A 16,952-nucleotide genomic window follows, 5' to 3' on the forward strand; every position below is an offset into this window, starting at 1 on the left:
ACACATTAATCCCACGGGAAGGGATTTGCTATTGGAAGTCGTTGAGCAAGCAACTGCAGAGGCTGAAGAAGGGGGGGCTCTTACTCCCAGCCCTGCCTCTCACCAGGCTTCCTCCACACTACGATGCTATGAGCTGCAGTTTTCTGTCTCCCTGTGACAGAAGATAAGTGAATCTTATTTTAGGGAGCCCTTCATTCTTTTAATTAAACAAATTCATATCACTTCTCCGTATCACATAGCCTCTGTTATCTTTTGTGAACTCCTACAATTCTGTTGTAAAGATACATTGAAAAACCACTAATTGAGATAATCTCTGGAATTCAAGAGTTTCGTGTATTTTTAACCATGTTTTAAAACTATTTTCCCTTTGTTTCTGGAATGCCTCCCATCCTTCCTCCCATGCCAGACTGTTTACATTATTTAAATGCCTTCTGCTTATACCACTCTTTACAATTTTTACTTCAACAACAGCGGCCTCCATTGCTCTTTTTTCCCCTCACTTAGACATAACTGGGATGAATTCCAATCCCAAACTCAAAACCACTCCTGGTGTTTTACTGCTGTCTTCCGTGTTTGGTTCATCTAGCAATGCATTACTGCCAGTCCTGTCATATGGGACTGTCTGTGTGGGGGGGGAGCCAAGCCTGAAGAGTTAAACTGTTCTTCTTTTACAGCAGAAACCAGGGAAACGGTGATTCTTCCCAGACACAGGAATTCTCTGCAAATTCACAAGGATATTTGTCATCCTCATGCTTTAGCAGGCAAGCCTGAGCCACCCCACTGAGAGGATGGGGAGCCCACGGCTCTTTTGTTTTTCTAGGGACCTAAGTCCAGTGCTCACCATGCACACAGAAGCATGGCCTCACAACCCTGCCCCACAGAAACCCCTGTGCAGCAAACCCTACAAGCCAAAGGAGCCTCCGACAGATGGCCACACTTCCCCATCATTTGGGTTTGATGTGCCTTTTTCTGCAGGTTTAATTAGAAAGCTGATAAAGGCAGCCCCAGGTGCCAGAACCTTTTGCATTGTGGCTCCTGAAGAGTTTTAATAAGAGTTCTGCCAAATTGGTGGGGGTTTTACAGCACATTTTTCCCACATCAAGACGACCTGCAAAGGTAGCAAGGGTGATATAGCACAACAGCCTATTGAGGTTTTCCAGCATGAGCACAGACCTCTGCAGTGTTAATTTAAGCCTATTCACAAACAGGCTTGTTTTTCTTAGACCTCATTCCCAGATCATCTATGGCAGGGCACTAAAGCAGCAATTACGACGCACTCTTGTCTTAGTCCTCTTTCGGGTAGGGTTTTAGGAGTGAGAACATACCTATTCCCTGAACCCATCCTGTGCAAAAGTGGATGCAACACACAGATATTTATTTGGGATGCAAACATTTCCAACAGCCTCTGCAGCAGGTAAACCAAATCATCATCATGTGGCACCACACAGGCAGTGCAGAGGAAGTGGAGGTCCTTGCAATAAGGGCTCTGGCCTGGAATACAGGAGGTTTCAGCAAAGCTGCCAATTCTGCAGAAGATCTGTGCAGCCAAGTCACTTAAGGACAGAGTGTGAATATTTCATAGGTGAACCTGAGCTCTCACAGATTTCAGAAGAAAGGAGACGTGAGGAAAAGCACAGTCTTCAGGTCCCATTATAGTTTTGGGGACACATTTAAGATTGCCTTTCGCTCTGTTTCTTGTCTCTTGGCCAGGATCCGATTTTGCTCTGGTTCAGCTAGGGCTTTGAGGCACAGATGCAAAGAATAACACCTCCATTTATACTGAAGTAATGGAAGCACTGAGTCCATGGGTCAGATTTGCACAGGGACAGACAAAAAGCAACTCCTGTGACTCATCCCAAGTGATATAAACATGACACCTATGCTACAGCAGTTATATAAAACCAAGCACAGGGTCAACCTGGAATACAGGGTGGTGGGCAACACAAATTCCCAGGGTGGGGGGAGCTGCAAAAAATATAAATACAAAAATCCAGGCATGGTGAGCTGCTGCAGGCTGCTACCAGCTGCCCCAGGGACACAAATGAATGCTTAGTCCCACAACCCAGGACGTTTCTGAAGCATCCTTGACACTGCAGGCACCACATGGGATGTCCCTGTTGATCTGCCCTGCAAAGGTTGTGCTATTCCGTTTCATAGGGTTAGAAACGTGAGCTGTTCCTCCCACTGCTGGACTGCTGCTAGGCTTGGGATTTTCTAAAGATCCTTCCACCCAGGAAAGCTCTTTCCCCATTTTTCTTAGGATCCCATTTGGAAAAGCATCTCAGTGCCTTAAAGCAGCCATAGCAGACTAGGGCATCAGTCTGAATCCCAGCCCATCAGAAGAAGGTGGGTCAATGAAATAACAGTATTTGGCATATATTCATTGTTTATGCCTTTAATTATAATTTAAATTTATCTCTAGCTATAGCAAAGCATTACTCTGATTCATGGTCCATCCTCCCTAAAAGCTTCCAGTTGTTAAAACACTGCCTTCTGCTACCACTGATTTTCATGACAGTCAGGTGCTAAAATTCAAGCCAGGATTCAAGAGAAATAAAGTACAGGGAGAAGTTATGTGAAGGATCTAGACTTCTCCATAGGCTCACCTTCATTCCCCAAGGAAAATTACAAGTTTGATGTCCAATTTCTGTTCCTTGCAGTCTCAAGACAGTGAAAGCAGCTCTCCTCCAAAGAGATGCTTTATCACCATCAGTTCTGCCTCCATCCTTTTCATTAAAGGAAATGCTCCCTGAATAACCTACATTTGTACTGAGAGGAGAACTACTGCAAGGAATAAAGCTAGCTCAGTGCAGCTAAAAGCAAAATGGAAGTGTCTAGAAAGGTGGGAAGTAGAGAGCTTGCAATTTTAACATACTAAAAAGGTGAGCCATCTTTCCTCCTTCCCTTGGCACCCTGCCTCTCCTCCACCAGGAAAGGCACTTTCAGGTTGCCGCTGGCATTAGAGATAAAGCTGTAGGGCACCTGGAAAAAAAAAGGCACGACTGTCTTTCCTCGAGTTCAGTGTGAAGTCTGAGCAACTGAAAGAAAAACACGTTCTGGTCAAAGACCCTGTGGGTAGCACCACTTAGAAAAGCAGCCTGCAACCCAGCATCAAAGAGTCATCTTCCCTTACAGATTTCGGACCCCTGGAGATGGTCTCTTGAAAGTAACTAGCACCAGTGTCCTCGCCTTGAAAGCCATGGAAACCTTATGCTGGTTCAGTCAGAACAAAGTCAGGTCACCAAAGCACTGCTACTTCCCCTTCCTTCTCCTCAAATAGCATGGAAGAGAAGTGATGGGCTCTTGTCACAGCATGACCACCTTACCCAAACAGCCCCTAGTGCCCACTTGGGTCTTCTTCAACAGCATCATCATGTCCAGGAGGAAACAAATTCCAGTTTCTCCTCTGAATCCAACTCACCCACACCATGCTGTCACTGCATGTGAAAAACATGGAATCGCATGGCAAAGAGAACTCCCACCAGGTCAAGGCAGCAGGTTAGTTATTCCTCCCAAGAAAAGGTCTGGAGGAAACTCTGCCCTCCCAAGGCTGGCACAGCAGATCTGTTTCAACATCTGTGGTTTGACCCCCTCTAGTGGGTAGCACTCAACAAGACACAGAGCCTCACCACCACCCCACAACCAATGGAGACCCTACTCAAGTCATAAAGTCTTTTCTCATTACAATACTGATGATGATGATTTTCCCCACACACAACCTACCTGCCTTGCACTTCAGATTCAATGTCTTTGGACCTCTACAGCCATAGCCCAGCACTTACTTAAGGAGATCTCACAGAAAATACTAAGAAATGGGGGCAGAGCAGGTAAGACTTCTGCAAGGGAGAACCACCTCACAGTAAAAACGTTATACCCCAGCCCTGATTTTGTAGGGAGAACATATTTATCATCTATCGCAGAATGTCTTCCCTCTGCCAACTTGTCAAAAGCTGACAAAACTCCATACTATAAAAGCAAGCTGTTAAAACTTGGCTAAAGGGAAAAACTTAGCTGCCAGACAAGCTAACCAGGAAAAGCTGAAAAAAATATTCAAGTGCGCCAGGGAAGGCAGTAAATTTACAGAAAGCCTCCACAAAGCTGAACATCCCAAACCAAGACAACCAGGCAGCATTAGGTCAGTGGCTTCTCATTCATCTGTCATTTGACAAGCAGAGTTTTCCCATTCCAAGGGACTTGGGCAGATACATCAGAAGCTGTAGCTGCCTGCATTTCTAAACCACCCAAAGTAGCATGTATCTAACTCACAGTTCATCCCGGAACAAAGTATTTTAGTAGAGCTTAAACCCACTCACCATGCAGTCATTAAATACCACATATTCCATTTAAACCCATTGATTCATCCTTCCACCTCCGGGCATGCCAACAGATGAACAAGTCATACATTTGGTCTTTCCATTAATGAACAAAATGTCAAGTCTTTGCCTAAATTCTGGGAATTTTTCTCTTAACTGCACACATACACAAGGCGTTTTTAATGTCAAAAGAGTGACACGGGTTGTTCTGGTTTGGTCGCTTTCCTTCTAAATGTGTATTCATTAAGTTTTCCAAACAAAACCCATAAACATGTTATATTCAAGTCATGACACTTACCATTACTGACAGTTTAATAGACACAGAGCAATTTCCAGCCGATCAGCATTCATTTCAGCTCAAACTACACATACTGTTAATCCAACGGAATCCAATAATGTTTCCTTTAATAGCATGCTGCAACATGAAGGATTGTAGTTTACACTCTAAACCTTGTATTCCAGGGCTGTAATCATGACCCACTAACCCACTTACAACAGAGGTTAAAGAAAGGTACATCAGACACGGGAGTTATACTCCTGTCATTCATACAACTTGTGCAACTATCCAAGATACAAAAACTTCAAGTCAAAAACTATTTCTCCTGAATTTTACATAGCTGAATGACTTCAGCGAAAGCAACAGCCCTGGCAAGCTTTGATGACAGACCCGCCTTCAGCCTATTTCCAGCAAAACCACAGCACTGAAGCATCCCTCCTCAATGAAGAGCCCTCCTGCAGCTTGTAGTGCAGCAGCAGCTCAGTAGTGAGTGTAACATGCCCCAACCAGCATACTTCACTTGTTGGATAGACTGGCTGAATTGTTCTAGCCCTCAAGATAATCTAAAAGATTTGAGATGAAAGGTGAAAGCCAAAGATTTATAAAGGCAAAAACCCCAGGACATGAGCTTTATCAGTGGGAATCCCATTTGAGATCACACTATTTCAAGCAAGAATACATGCACACACATATATATATGTACACACACATTTCCACAATATGTATACTTCTTTTACAGGTATACTTTCTTTCCAGCAGCCACTACGGGCAGGCAGTCTTAACACAGCCTTTGCTTCTTAGCTGAGCATAAAACAGCCACAAACAAAGAAACTAAACAGGAGTATCACTAACACAGAGAGGACATGCACTGACCAACCCCTCAGCACTCCTGCCTCATCATGATTCACTCTTTGAATAGAACAGAGGACATGAACAGAATACAAAGCCCCGTCCAGCCTGCCCAAAACCAAGTAGCCATGTCTCCCACAATCCTGACAAAATAAGGAGACAACCTTGCTAAAGTAAGAGCCTGATGTATGTTTGTATTTCTGCCATAAAATGGTATTTATACATCATCTTATTGTCAAGTCCTCCCAACATTTAGGAAAAGAAATCCCTACAGGACCTGTGTTATCCCCCAAATCAAAACCTGTATTACCTAATGTGTTCAGGATGACAATTCCTGTACAACTCCAACCTGTCCCCTCCATTCTCTACAACTTCGCTTCCAGCTGCTGAGCAACAGCCACGCCAGCCTCCACGATGTCGATTACGCTACAAGCAGTTGCAGTGTGTACCCATGATCACGCAGGAAACCAGGCTGGGTGCGTAGGCACCGAACTCACATTGCCTGAGGTCTTCCTCCTCCAGCCCCACGTACAAACTTCCTACCAGCACAAAGCTATCTAGCTGCAGGCAAGCACCGCTAAAACAGCGCTTCCCAGTATTAGTCCCATCAAAACATTCAAGATTAATTTTAATTATCTTTGCAAGATCTATAGTGGGAATGCAGAAAGACACCCTCGTGGAGGCTAGCCTGCAGATCCCCATTAATTCTTGCTTCGGATATACTGGGAGTCAGCTTCATGCTGACACACTAAACAGCATGCCTTAAAGAGCAGGAGCCGTGTGCTAGTGGGATTAGTGATCAACAGGAGAGAAAGATCTCTTATTTCATATGAGGTGATGTGGTCTGAGAGCTCCTTCCGGCAGTCCCAGTCGCTCAGAAGCAAACGGTTTTCCTGCGCATTAACAAAAGAGGGGAAAAGTCCGGGCAACTTGAGCTTTGTTGCTTATATTACCAAAACCAAATAAATTGCCCCTCTACAATGGACCCCCTCTGTCTCTGCCAGCATCTCTTCAGTGTCCCCCTCTCCACCCATTCACTCAGGCATGCGATGGCATGGGGTGTTTTTGTAAACCGGCTTTCACCAGGGCTAATACACAATCATTCCTTTTCCCTAGCTCCAAGAGGAGAAAAATCCAACTTGCCAGAGGAGCATCTGCATCGAGAACTGCTTTTGCTGATGGGATCGGGGAAAGCAGGAGAAATGGTCGCGTACCAGTTCATTACCCTCGCATGCATCACCCACAGGCATCCCCCTCCCGCCATCCGCCAGACCAGATACAGGATGCAATAAAGAAATTAAAGAAATAGAATAAACCCCCGAGCAGACTTTGAGAACAAATGTGCTTTGAACGCTACACAAATGACATTGAAGACGCAGAGAGAAATCTGTAATTGCTATTGCACTGCATGATCTCACGGGCTTATTTCCTAGGCACCCATTGCACATACCCTTCCCACGAAGATCCCTCCCCCTGCCCCCTCGGTTTCTTTAATGAAAAATCAAAAACCAGCAATCTCTGATCCTTGAGGATTAGTTTTAAAGCCACAAAACCCAACCAGCCCCATCTACAGCCTCTTCCATCCAGTCTAGCCCATCCATGGGGTGGAGGGGTGCACCCACAACCCAGAGACCTCCCTCTGCCCTCCACCCCCCCCACACTTCACACCCCTTCCACCTCACTACACTGTGTCCCATCTCAGAGGACACTGGGTAAAGCCGGGTCTTTACAGCTGTCCTCACAACACCCCTTTCAGACAGACCAGCATCTCTGTGGAAGTGTTTGCATCCCCAGGCTTTCATCCTGGAGAATCCCTCCCTGCCTCCTCCCACATCCCATTTTTGGGGGAGGATAACGCAATTTCCAGCTTACTCTGAAGGATGCTGTTTTATTCCCACTGATCACAGGGTCAGTTCCCAGTCCCTTCCTCCGGGCAGCATCTCCTCCCAGAGAGGAACAATCCCTGTCTCTGACCTTCATCCTCAGACCGACAACCCCACCGCCGTGCCCGCTCCCCCGCTGCCCGGCCGAGGAGAAGGTTTCTTCTCTCGCCAAAGCCACAGCCGAGGCATCACGCTGCGTTTTTCCACTCCCACAACCCGCTCCTTCGATGCGGGGGGGGGGCAAAGAGCCGGGGCTCCCCCATCGCCCTGTGGGGAGAGGTTCTTGGGGATGGATGTGACCCTCACCCCCTTGCCATCTACCGGGGGGAGGACACAATCCATGCAGGAGGACACCAACCTTCTGGAAACAGCACATCCCAGCGCTCGGCAGCTGGGGGTCTGCCATCCGCCCCCCTGCAGACCCTCCCTGGAGCAGCCCCCCACTTGCCGTGGGGCCCTTCTCTTGCCCCCCACCCCTGCTACAGAAAGGGAGCGGTGGGGCGAGCCCTCCCCAGGGCCACAGGAGCTCCCTCTGCAGCGCTGCTGCCGTGCGAGGGTCACCCCCAGCCCCAGGCCTGCCTTCACACTGTCACCCGGGGTGTCATCCCCACCACCTCCTGTCAGGAAGTGCAGCTCCATCCCGCCATCCCAGTCCTGCCCCATGTCTGTGGGGCAGCAAGAGCCCAGTCCATCCCCTGAGGCACCATCTACAGCCCCACGGAGCCAGAATCCCTTCCAGAAACCCTTACATCCCCCGTGCTGGGAGGGACATCACCCTGTGTCCCCTCGAGGCTGTAAGGGAGCAGCAGCCCCACTCACCTCGCCCCAGCCCCATATGACCGTTGGGGGGGGCACCTCTCCTCCCTTCAGGGCTCTCCTCAGTGAAGCAGGGTTCACCCCACATCTCCACATGGCAGGCACTGACCCAGGTCCTGCTCAGACCAAAACACCACACTCCTCTCAGCTCAGCCCCACAGACACCTTTTAGGAGAGCTTCTCTTCCCCTTGGACACCCCCTCAGCACACGGGGGGCTGTCACACCCCCTCCACCTGGGGGAGCACTGACCCATATCCACACCGGACCATAAGGTGACAACAATCCCCTTGTCCCCCCACCTCAGCTCCCCCAGGCTCATTCTGTGGGAATCTCTTCTCCCTTTGGGTGTCTCCTCACCCAAAGTACGAGTAACCCCTAAATCTCTCCTCTTCTCCCTGCGGGGGTCACCACTCTGACCATGACCTCCTCAGACCACGAGGTGAAACTGACCCATGCCCATTTCAGACCGGGAGGTGACAGCGACCCTCACCTGCCCCACCTCAGCCAGGGGACAATGAGCCACCTCTGCTTCAAGCCATGATGTGATGGTGACCCACGTCCACCTCGCACCACTAGGTGATGCTGACCCACATCCAACTCAGACCGTGAGGTGACAGCGATGCCCATCCACCTCATCTCAGCTAGGGGACAGTGAGGTGACACTGACCCACATCCAGCTCAGAGCACGAGATGACAATGACCCCCATCGGCCCCACCTCCGCCAAGAGACAACATCGCACCTCAAACCATGAGGTGACACTGACCCACGTCCACCTTGGACCGTGAGGTGACACTGACACACGTCCACCTCGGACCATGAAGTGACAGCTTCCACCATCTGCCCCACCTCCGCCAGAACACAGCGACCTGCCCCAAACCACGAGGTGACACTGACCCACATCCACCTCACACAGCGAGCTGACAACGACCCCCATCCGCCCCATCTCAGCCAGCGGACAGCGAACCGCTCTCGGGGCGCGCCGACCCACAGCCATGTCGGGCAACGAGCTGCCGGCCGCCGCCGTCTCCCCGCCCGGCTCGGGGGTACCCGTCCGCCCCCTTACCTCCAGACCTGCCCCATCTGCAGCAGGTGGATGACGGACTGCCAGACCCAGACGGAGATCCTGCAGAGGCGCTGCGCCCCGGGGGTGGTGGTGCCGCCGACTCCTCCTACCCCGCCGGCGGGTCCCCCCCGGCGGCCGGCGGCCCCCATCATGGGCGGCCCGCGGCTGCTGAGGCCCTGCACGGCGCCCAGCCCGCCGCCCGTGTAGTCCTGCACGAACCAGCGGAAGCTGAGGATCTGCACCAGCACCGAGGGCAGCAGCACGAAGGCCAGCGTCAGGCCGCACCAGACGTAGTCCCGCCGGCCGTAGTGGTGCAGCGCCAGCCACAGGTCCGTGCCCACGTCCCCCAGCAGCACCAGCAGCGCCAGCACGATCCACAGGCAGTCCAGCCACGGCCGCTCGGCCGCCTCGCCGACCTCCGGCGCCCGCGGCGGCCCCTCGGCGGCGGGGCGTGGGGCCAGCGGCTCGGCGGCGGCGGCGGCGGCCGCCCGCCCGAAGAGGCTCCGCAGGCAGGCGCTCCGGCAGCCCCAGTAGCACGACGACGTGTTGCAGCAGTGGCAGATGTGCAAGGAGCTGCTGCCGCCCGGCTCCTCCGCGCCCTCGGCCGCCGCTGCCCCGACGCCGCCGCAGACGCCCGCCGCCGCCGCCGCCTCGTCCAGGTTGTGCAGCTGGGCGAAGCCCACGCCGCCGCCGCCGCCGCCATCCGACTTGGCCGCCATCTTGCTGCCGCCGCCGCGTCTCCGGCCCCTTCGCCGGGCGCGCTCGCTCGCTCTGCCCCCCCCGTCCCCGCTCCCGGCACCCCCCCACCCGCCGCCCGCCCGCCTGCCCGCCCGCCGCTTCCGGGGGCGGCGCTTCCGCGCCCGCGCAGGACGGCCCGGCCCGGGCCGCCTAGCGACCGAGCGGGGCAGCGCCGCACCGCGCCGGGCCGGGCCCCTGCGAGGGAGCGGGCCCCGGGGCTGCCCCGGCACCGGCCGGCCCCGCGCTCCGTGCCGCTCTCTGCCGGCACCCGGAGATGCCCTCCGCCCCTCTCCCCTTGCAGCGGTGACCGCTGCCCGTTCCCATTGCACCAGCTCCAGCCGCACTAGCACTTGCTGGTGTCCTCTGCCCATTCCCGTTGCACCGGCACGCAGCGCTGCCTGCTGCCCGTTCCTATTGCACCAGTTCCAATTGCACCAGCACCCACTGCTGTTCTCTGCCCTGTTCCCATTGCACTGATTCCCATTGGTCTAGCATCTGCTGCTGTCCTCCACCTTGCTCCCATTGCATCAGCACCTAGCACTGCCCACTGCCCTATTCCCATTGCAGCAGCACCCACTGCTGCTCTCCACACTGCTCCCATTGTACTGGTACCCGTCACTGCCCCCTGGCCCGTTCACATTGCACTGGCACCCACTGCTGCCTTCTGCCCATTCCCATTCCACCAGTTGCTATTGCATTGGCGCTCACTGCTGCCCACTGCCCTATTCCCATTGCATAAGCACCCACTGCTGTTCTCTGCTCTGTTTCCATTGCACCAGTTTCCATTTTTCTGGCACCCACTCCTGCCTTGCACTCTGCTCCCGTTGCACCGGCACCCACTGCTGCTCTCTGCTCCATTCTCATTGCATCAGTTCCCATTGCACTGGCGCCCACTGCTGCCCTCTGCCAATTCCAGTTGCACTGGCACCCGCTGCCCTATTCCCGTTGCACCAACACCCACTGCTTTTCTTCCTGTCCCTCTGTGTTAGTACACACAGGATCCCTTGTGTATCTTGCCCCAACGTCTGTGCACTGACACCAGCATTCCCCATGCTATCCTCAGCTGGGCCCCCGTCTTCTGACCCCATCCCACTTCCAAATCGGCTCCCCAGTTCAGTATCCCTGTCCTGCAGTGCAACCTCCCTGTTCCCATCATCACTGCTCCCTCTCAAATCCCAGGACCACCACTTTGCCATCCAGGCTGTCTTCAGCCCACCCTCAGCCAGCCACCCACCCCCATTCCACCTCCAGCAGCTCCCTGGTACCCGCCGGATTCAGGTCCTCCTATGAGTTTCTCTTTGCCTTTTCCTCTCCTATGGCTCTGCTGGGAAGGGGGTGTCCTGTCCCACCCCCATCCCATGGGTCCCCCATTGTATAGCAGCAGTGCCCTAGCCCACCTCAGCACCTCCCAAATCCCTCACAGTCCTGTCCCTCTCCTAGCACAAGGATCCCCCATCCTCTGTCCCCTCCACTTAGTCTCTTCTTGACTCACATTGGGGGACACTGCATCACCCATCTCCAGCTCCTTGCTGTAGGCAACAAACCTCTGCCAAGCTGAGGGAGCTCTGATTTGGGGATCTGCCTGGGGTTGAGCTGCACCCGGGGCAGGTGTTTCACCGAAGGACACACTGGCAGGTTCAGGAAGCCTAATTCTAGGTCCTCCCCCCACCCCCCACCCCAGCTTCCCTTTCTACCCATTCACATTTGTTCATTCATCATATCTATCTTTCCTGTGTTGTCTTGTGCTGTCCTCTGTAGGTTACAATCTTCCCTCTTTTCTCTTTGTTTCCTCCCTCATTGTAAGTGTGCAACTTCCCTATACTCCTTCTCCAGCTGTTGCTTCTTCCTCTTTCTGTAGGAGTTTGAATTCTATCTTTTCTCTCTTTTATTTTTATATTTATTTTTATGTTTAGTTTGTTTGTTTGTTTGTTCATTTGTTTCAAACTGTGGCAAAATACCAGGGGTGACAGGTTCAGGGCTCTAGAACCTGCTGCCAAAGTGGCTGCTTTGCAGAATCTAACTTTTACACAGGGAGGAAAATGAAATCAAGCAGGTGTAAAGATGCACAAATGCAGATAAAATGCTTTTACCAGGGAGGGAAAATGAATTTAATCTTGATAAGAGTGAGAGGACTTGCATATATTAAATCAGCTGTCTGGGAAGCGTGTATTTGGCCTTTCTGAGGGATACCAAAGGAGCTCAAAAGTTTTGCGAAGTCTGAAAGACGCCACTGGTTTTGGAACGGTTGGATCCTCCTATAGCGGAGAAACAGGAGAAAGGAAACAGAAAGCAAAGCTCTGTGCATTGTCCAGATGAATGCACTCTGATGCGTGCCAGTATGTGGCCAAATTGAAGTCATTTGTAGTGCCTGAAACTCCGGCACAAAGTTCTTCAAAAGGAGAAAACTGGTATTCTGGATATAATAGGATTGAAAAGGACATAATCCCACCAGTCCCCATGATACTGAATTCCCCCGAATAGTCCCTTATTTTCTGCCAACTTAAGCTATGGCAAGAAATATGAATATGGAAATAAATGCCAGCCCTCAACTTGATCAAAATGAATTCATGAGCATAAGGCATGTATAATAATGCATATCTAATATAAAAATCCTTCTCCTGCTTGACACTTTAAAACCTGAGCGGTAAATATGTATGTTAATTCTCACAGCAGTAAGAAATAAGGTCTCTGGGACCCATGTTCTTGGGTGAGAAGTACCTGTACTAAGCTTAAACTTCTGGTTTGCGGTACAATGAGATATAAATGGAAGCATTCCTCATTTCTTCAAACTTTCTTATGTAGCAAATTTGCTACATATGATTTGAAAGGGGAAAAAAAAAACAACCCAAAACAGCACAGAAGTAATGTAACTATTTGGTCTTCTTATTTAAATACAAGTGTAGGTGCTCATTGCACTTCATGAACCAATAATGGGGCAGAAGAGTCATCTGTTTTGATACAAAAACAACCCAAACTTCTGTGATGAGACATACGGGTGGGAGAAGACAGCAGTTAAGGATTTCAGCGTTGGCACGCTAAGTGAGAAAAGCAGTTGCTTGGGCAATATATGACATGATGTAATACACTGTTGAGACCCCCTCTGAAATTCTTGGTGCAATTGTGGCCACCTGTGTCCAAGGAGGGTGGATTCAGGCTGGAATACGTGCAGGGAAGATCCCTGCAGTGGTGAGAGGTGAGGACAGTCTGTTTTTCTACTGTGGACTGAAAGAATTTGGCTTGTTTAATTTAGCAAAATGAGACTGAAGAAGGAATATGTTTTCTGCCTATAAATACATCCTGGAAAGTAAATGCAAGCAAAAGGAAAGGTGTTGTGACACTGAAGGGCAACGGCAGAAGAGTAAATGAGTAGGAACTGTCCATGAATATATTTAGCTGAGAAATCGGAAGATCCTTCCAGTAGGAGTAACAGAGACTAAAAAAAGAAAAGTAACTAGTTTTAACACATAGCTTCAGAATTTTATAAAGGAAATTGCATACCAGTGTGAAACAACAAACAGTTGGGATGAAAGCCCTTGAAAGGTTTTCCAGCCCTGATCATCTCTCCTTGGAAAGATCTTGTCCATTTTGATGTGTGGTACACTATGTTCCTTCCTGCATCAGGCGATGAGTCACGGATACATGACTCCGTGGGTGGCCAGAAGTGATATCTCCACCGCTTACATATTAATTCCTGATTATCCCATGATGTTCTCCAGCTCCTTCTCTCTCACTTATCACACAGCAGAGTTGTGTGATAAGCCACATTCTAGCACCCCATGTACCCCTCAGTTCTTTGGTACCCACAGCCACCGTGGCATGGGTCACTTCAGCCAAGGACATGGGAGAGATGCTTTGCCTCTTCAGCTGACAAAAGCTGCAGTTCTGCTTTGTTGTAGCACTGGCTAGAAGAGTCATCAGCCAGAGCCTGTTTCTTTTCTTAGCAAACATTATGTATTTTAAGGGTTTTTTTGGAAGCTGTGAGAGCCAATCACATCCGTGTTGGGATCTCTCTTAACTCATACACTTGAGAGGAGGAAGCTTTTCTCTGTGCTAATCAGTGACCTGTAGTTCCACCACACTAGAGGCACTAGTGCCTGGATGTCCGGGTAACCAACCTCTGGTGACCTTTAAATCTGCAAGTATTTATAAAGCATGTTTAGCAAGGGTTTTTCCCTTGCAGCACTCGGAGCTGATCTGTCTGTGCCTTGCATTTCATGCTTTTTCTATTCTCCAAGAAGCACCAGTGAGGCACCAGGAAGGGGAGGCGTGTTTGGTACTCCAGCAGTACCCATCAAACCATGGCATGGGATCACAACCTTCTTGTGCTAGTTGGTTAAAGGCTTTTTTTGTCCTGATCAATACACTAATTGAGCTGTGTGGTCTTCCATCTTCCAGGCATTTATTCAGATCAGGGGAACAAACACTATATATAGAGAGGTATGTAAGCCAGAATCGGAGTTGTGTAAGTCTGGAACTACCTCATTTGAATAACTGGGGGATGGATCCAGCTGAGTGTTTGGTGCATGTGCAATACCATGCTACCAGTACAGATAATTACACTTAATGGGGATTTACTTTAAGCAAAGTAGGTCAGAAAAATGACATCTTATTGTGTCATTAGTTTCCATCAATTACTTCCATGTTGTTTGCTCAGTTCCCAAGTCAAACGAGTGTGGGCTGACAGCCTTGCAAGCTCAACTTGGTATTGTCTCTAAAAATCAAACTGCATTATTTCTGCCTCATGCATCATCGCTAACAATAAAGCATCTACTGCTGGAATATAGCAGGTGGCTTTGTTATTCATGCATGAGGCAGAAAAGACTCCAGCTTCCTTTGCCACGACACTGAAGTCTGCAGTATTAAAAGTTGGACATGTTGGTAAACTTTCTAGTACTTGTGTGAGCTTGACTTAGAAGACACACGTGGGTCAGTCCTGTTGATGAACTTTTGTACTTTATATTACTTTCTGAATGCCACAAGTATGTACTGGAAGGATTAACAAGATGCTGCTTCTGCTGTTAACTTGTCTCCCTGTGACAACACTTTGTGACATTATGCTTTCTCTAGGTAAAGTGCAGAAGATGCCAGATGTTCTGTGGCATCTATATGGAAAAGCCAGCTCACAGTCACCCTAAGAACTGCCTCTAAGATAGAGTGTGAGGAATGTTTGGTGAGGCTTTCCAGTTCTAGCACTTCTTTTTTATTTGAGGGCTTAGTTTTGGGGGTGTCATTTTAGCAATGCAATCAACTGATAAGTGTTATCAGTGATTGTCAATAACCATGTGTTAGTCCCTACTGATACCTGGAAAGAGCTGAACGTGGTGTATTCTCACAGGTGGACCAGGTGCTCAGTTTCTAATCCCAGTTCCTTACAACTCTATTACTTCAGGTGCAACTGAGTAGTTTTGAATGACTTACACTTTCCAGGAATTACATTAACATTAAATAATATGTTTAGGCTTCAGTAGTCCAAGCAGGGGCAGATTCTTTTCAAAGCAAATATTCCTGTGAGCCACCCTGGCTTCACTCGCTGAGATTTTAGCAGGATGGGGCTATCAAGAGGAAGGCATCTAAAACAAAGGGCTATTCTTTAAAACCAAATACCTCTTTCTGGCTATATTTTTGGCAAAATGGAGTTACTGACATAACCTACAGGGGTCAGGAATCTTAATTAAAGTCCATAAAATGTGTACAGGTCCTCAGGTGTTGCATGATAAAGGCTGGATAGAAATTTTCTGCTAAACATGTAATTACAGGAATCTCAACCTTTTCTCTATTGGACACTAATAGTATATTTAAATCACTTTACACCTCCTGACATTTGAAAGTTAGTATGGTCTTGAGAAGTGTGCATTAGCAAACCTCATAGTTCCTATTATCTAGATCATACCTGCAGTGACATGGTTTATTCAGCTCTCTTCAGGCTTCCTTTAATCTCCTGAGAGCTGGATCTGTTTTCATTTATTGCTGTGCATCAAAAGGAACCTGTCTTTCTGCTTTCAGAGGCATGCCATTGTGGGACACCTTTGGATCCAATCAGCTGAACCAGTGACTTCTTTGCAAAGCCTGGCAGTACTTGCAGCTTTCCTATTAAACCAAGCACAGTTTGGTTTAATCCCCTCAGCCGTGCTCTCTGAGGTACTCGTTACCCAGTAGGAAGAAGCAACACGACTTCATCAGCCAAAAAAAGGTGGTGAGTGGTGCAGGGAAGTGTATGTTTCTCCCCTCGGAAAAGAATTAACAACTAAGACCTCCGGTCTGATGGACTTGCTTGGTGCTTTTCCAAGCTGGGATTTAGGAAAAGCAACTACACAGCATTTCCTATTTCTCCCCATGGGGCTCCAATGATTTAATTGGCTATGAAGGGCAGGGACATGTCTCACAGAGTAGCTGGCTGCTGTCACCAGCATGCCATGCTGTTCTTGTGAGTTCAATGAAAAATGAAGTTATCAGGCAATGCTTCCCTTTCTGAACTGGGTGCATGTGAAGGTTGGCCACTGTGCCAACAGGAACTGCACGTAGCATATAGCTTTTCTGTTCTTCTAGGTTACTGGCAAAGCCAATGTATAGCCACGGACCATGGGAGGAAGAGGAGCTGTATGCACACCTTAACTAAGGTAGAGTATATTCACTTTAATGTGACTCCCCCTTTCCAGACACACTCCTTGATGCTCATTTTAATACCTGAAAATGCTGTAAACCTCCTCCAAACCCAAGCATGTAACACAATAAAGTATTTCTTGTAATTAATGCTGTCACTGCAGAGCTGTTAATTCAATGCATGACCTTTTCTATCAAACTAAATAAAGACAGAATGTTGCACTAATCCCAACCTGCCTGGGTTTCCCCTTGGAAAACATCAAGAAAAAGGCTGCTGGTTGTAACTGCCCTGGTGACTGTAGCTTCTTCAATCTCCCCTTAGCTGGAACATCAGCCAAAGCATTGCCTGTTTCTAATGTGGACTATTACAGCTTATTTTCTCTACTTCCTCTCATTGTGGTCCTTTCTCTA

General features: G+C 49.3%; 1 protein-coding gene across 3 annotated transcripts in view; it reads right to left on the minus strand.

Annotated features, from left to right (window-relative positions):
- The window catches only part of XKR6 (XK related 6), a 172,957-nt gene extending 163,035 nt beyond the window's left edge, over window positions 1–9,922 (minus strand). Inside the window, exon 1 of one of the 3 annotated variants that reach the window (XR_004549490.1) lies at window positions 9,204–9,325. Coding sequence is in view for 1 of the 3 variants with exons in the window: in XM_034061031.1 (XP_033916922.1) it covers window positions 9,204–9,922 (719 nt within the window). In the remaining 2 variants the exon portion in view is untranslated. Of the gene's footprint in view, window positions 1–5,749; window positions 5,862–9,203 lie in introns of those variants that run through there. The other 2 variants (XR_004080214.2, XM_034061031.1) reach the window with 2 other exon arrangements.
- Between the last annotated feature and the right edge of the window lie 7,030 nt (window positions 9,923–16,952).

Source organism: Melopsittacus undulatus, chromosome 3, assembly GCF_012275295.1.
Source record: "Melopsittacus undulatus isolate bMelUnd1 chromosome 3, bMelUnd1.mat.Z, whole genome shotgun sequence".
NCBI classification, from domain to species: Eukaryota; Metazoa; Chordata; class Aves; order Psittaciformes; family Psittaculidae; genus Melopsittacus; species Melopsittacus undulatus.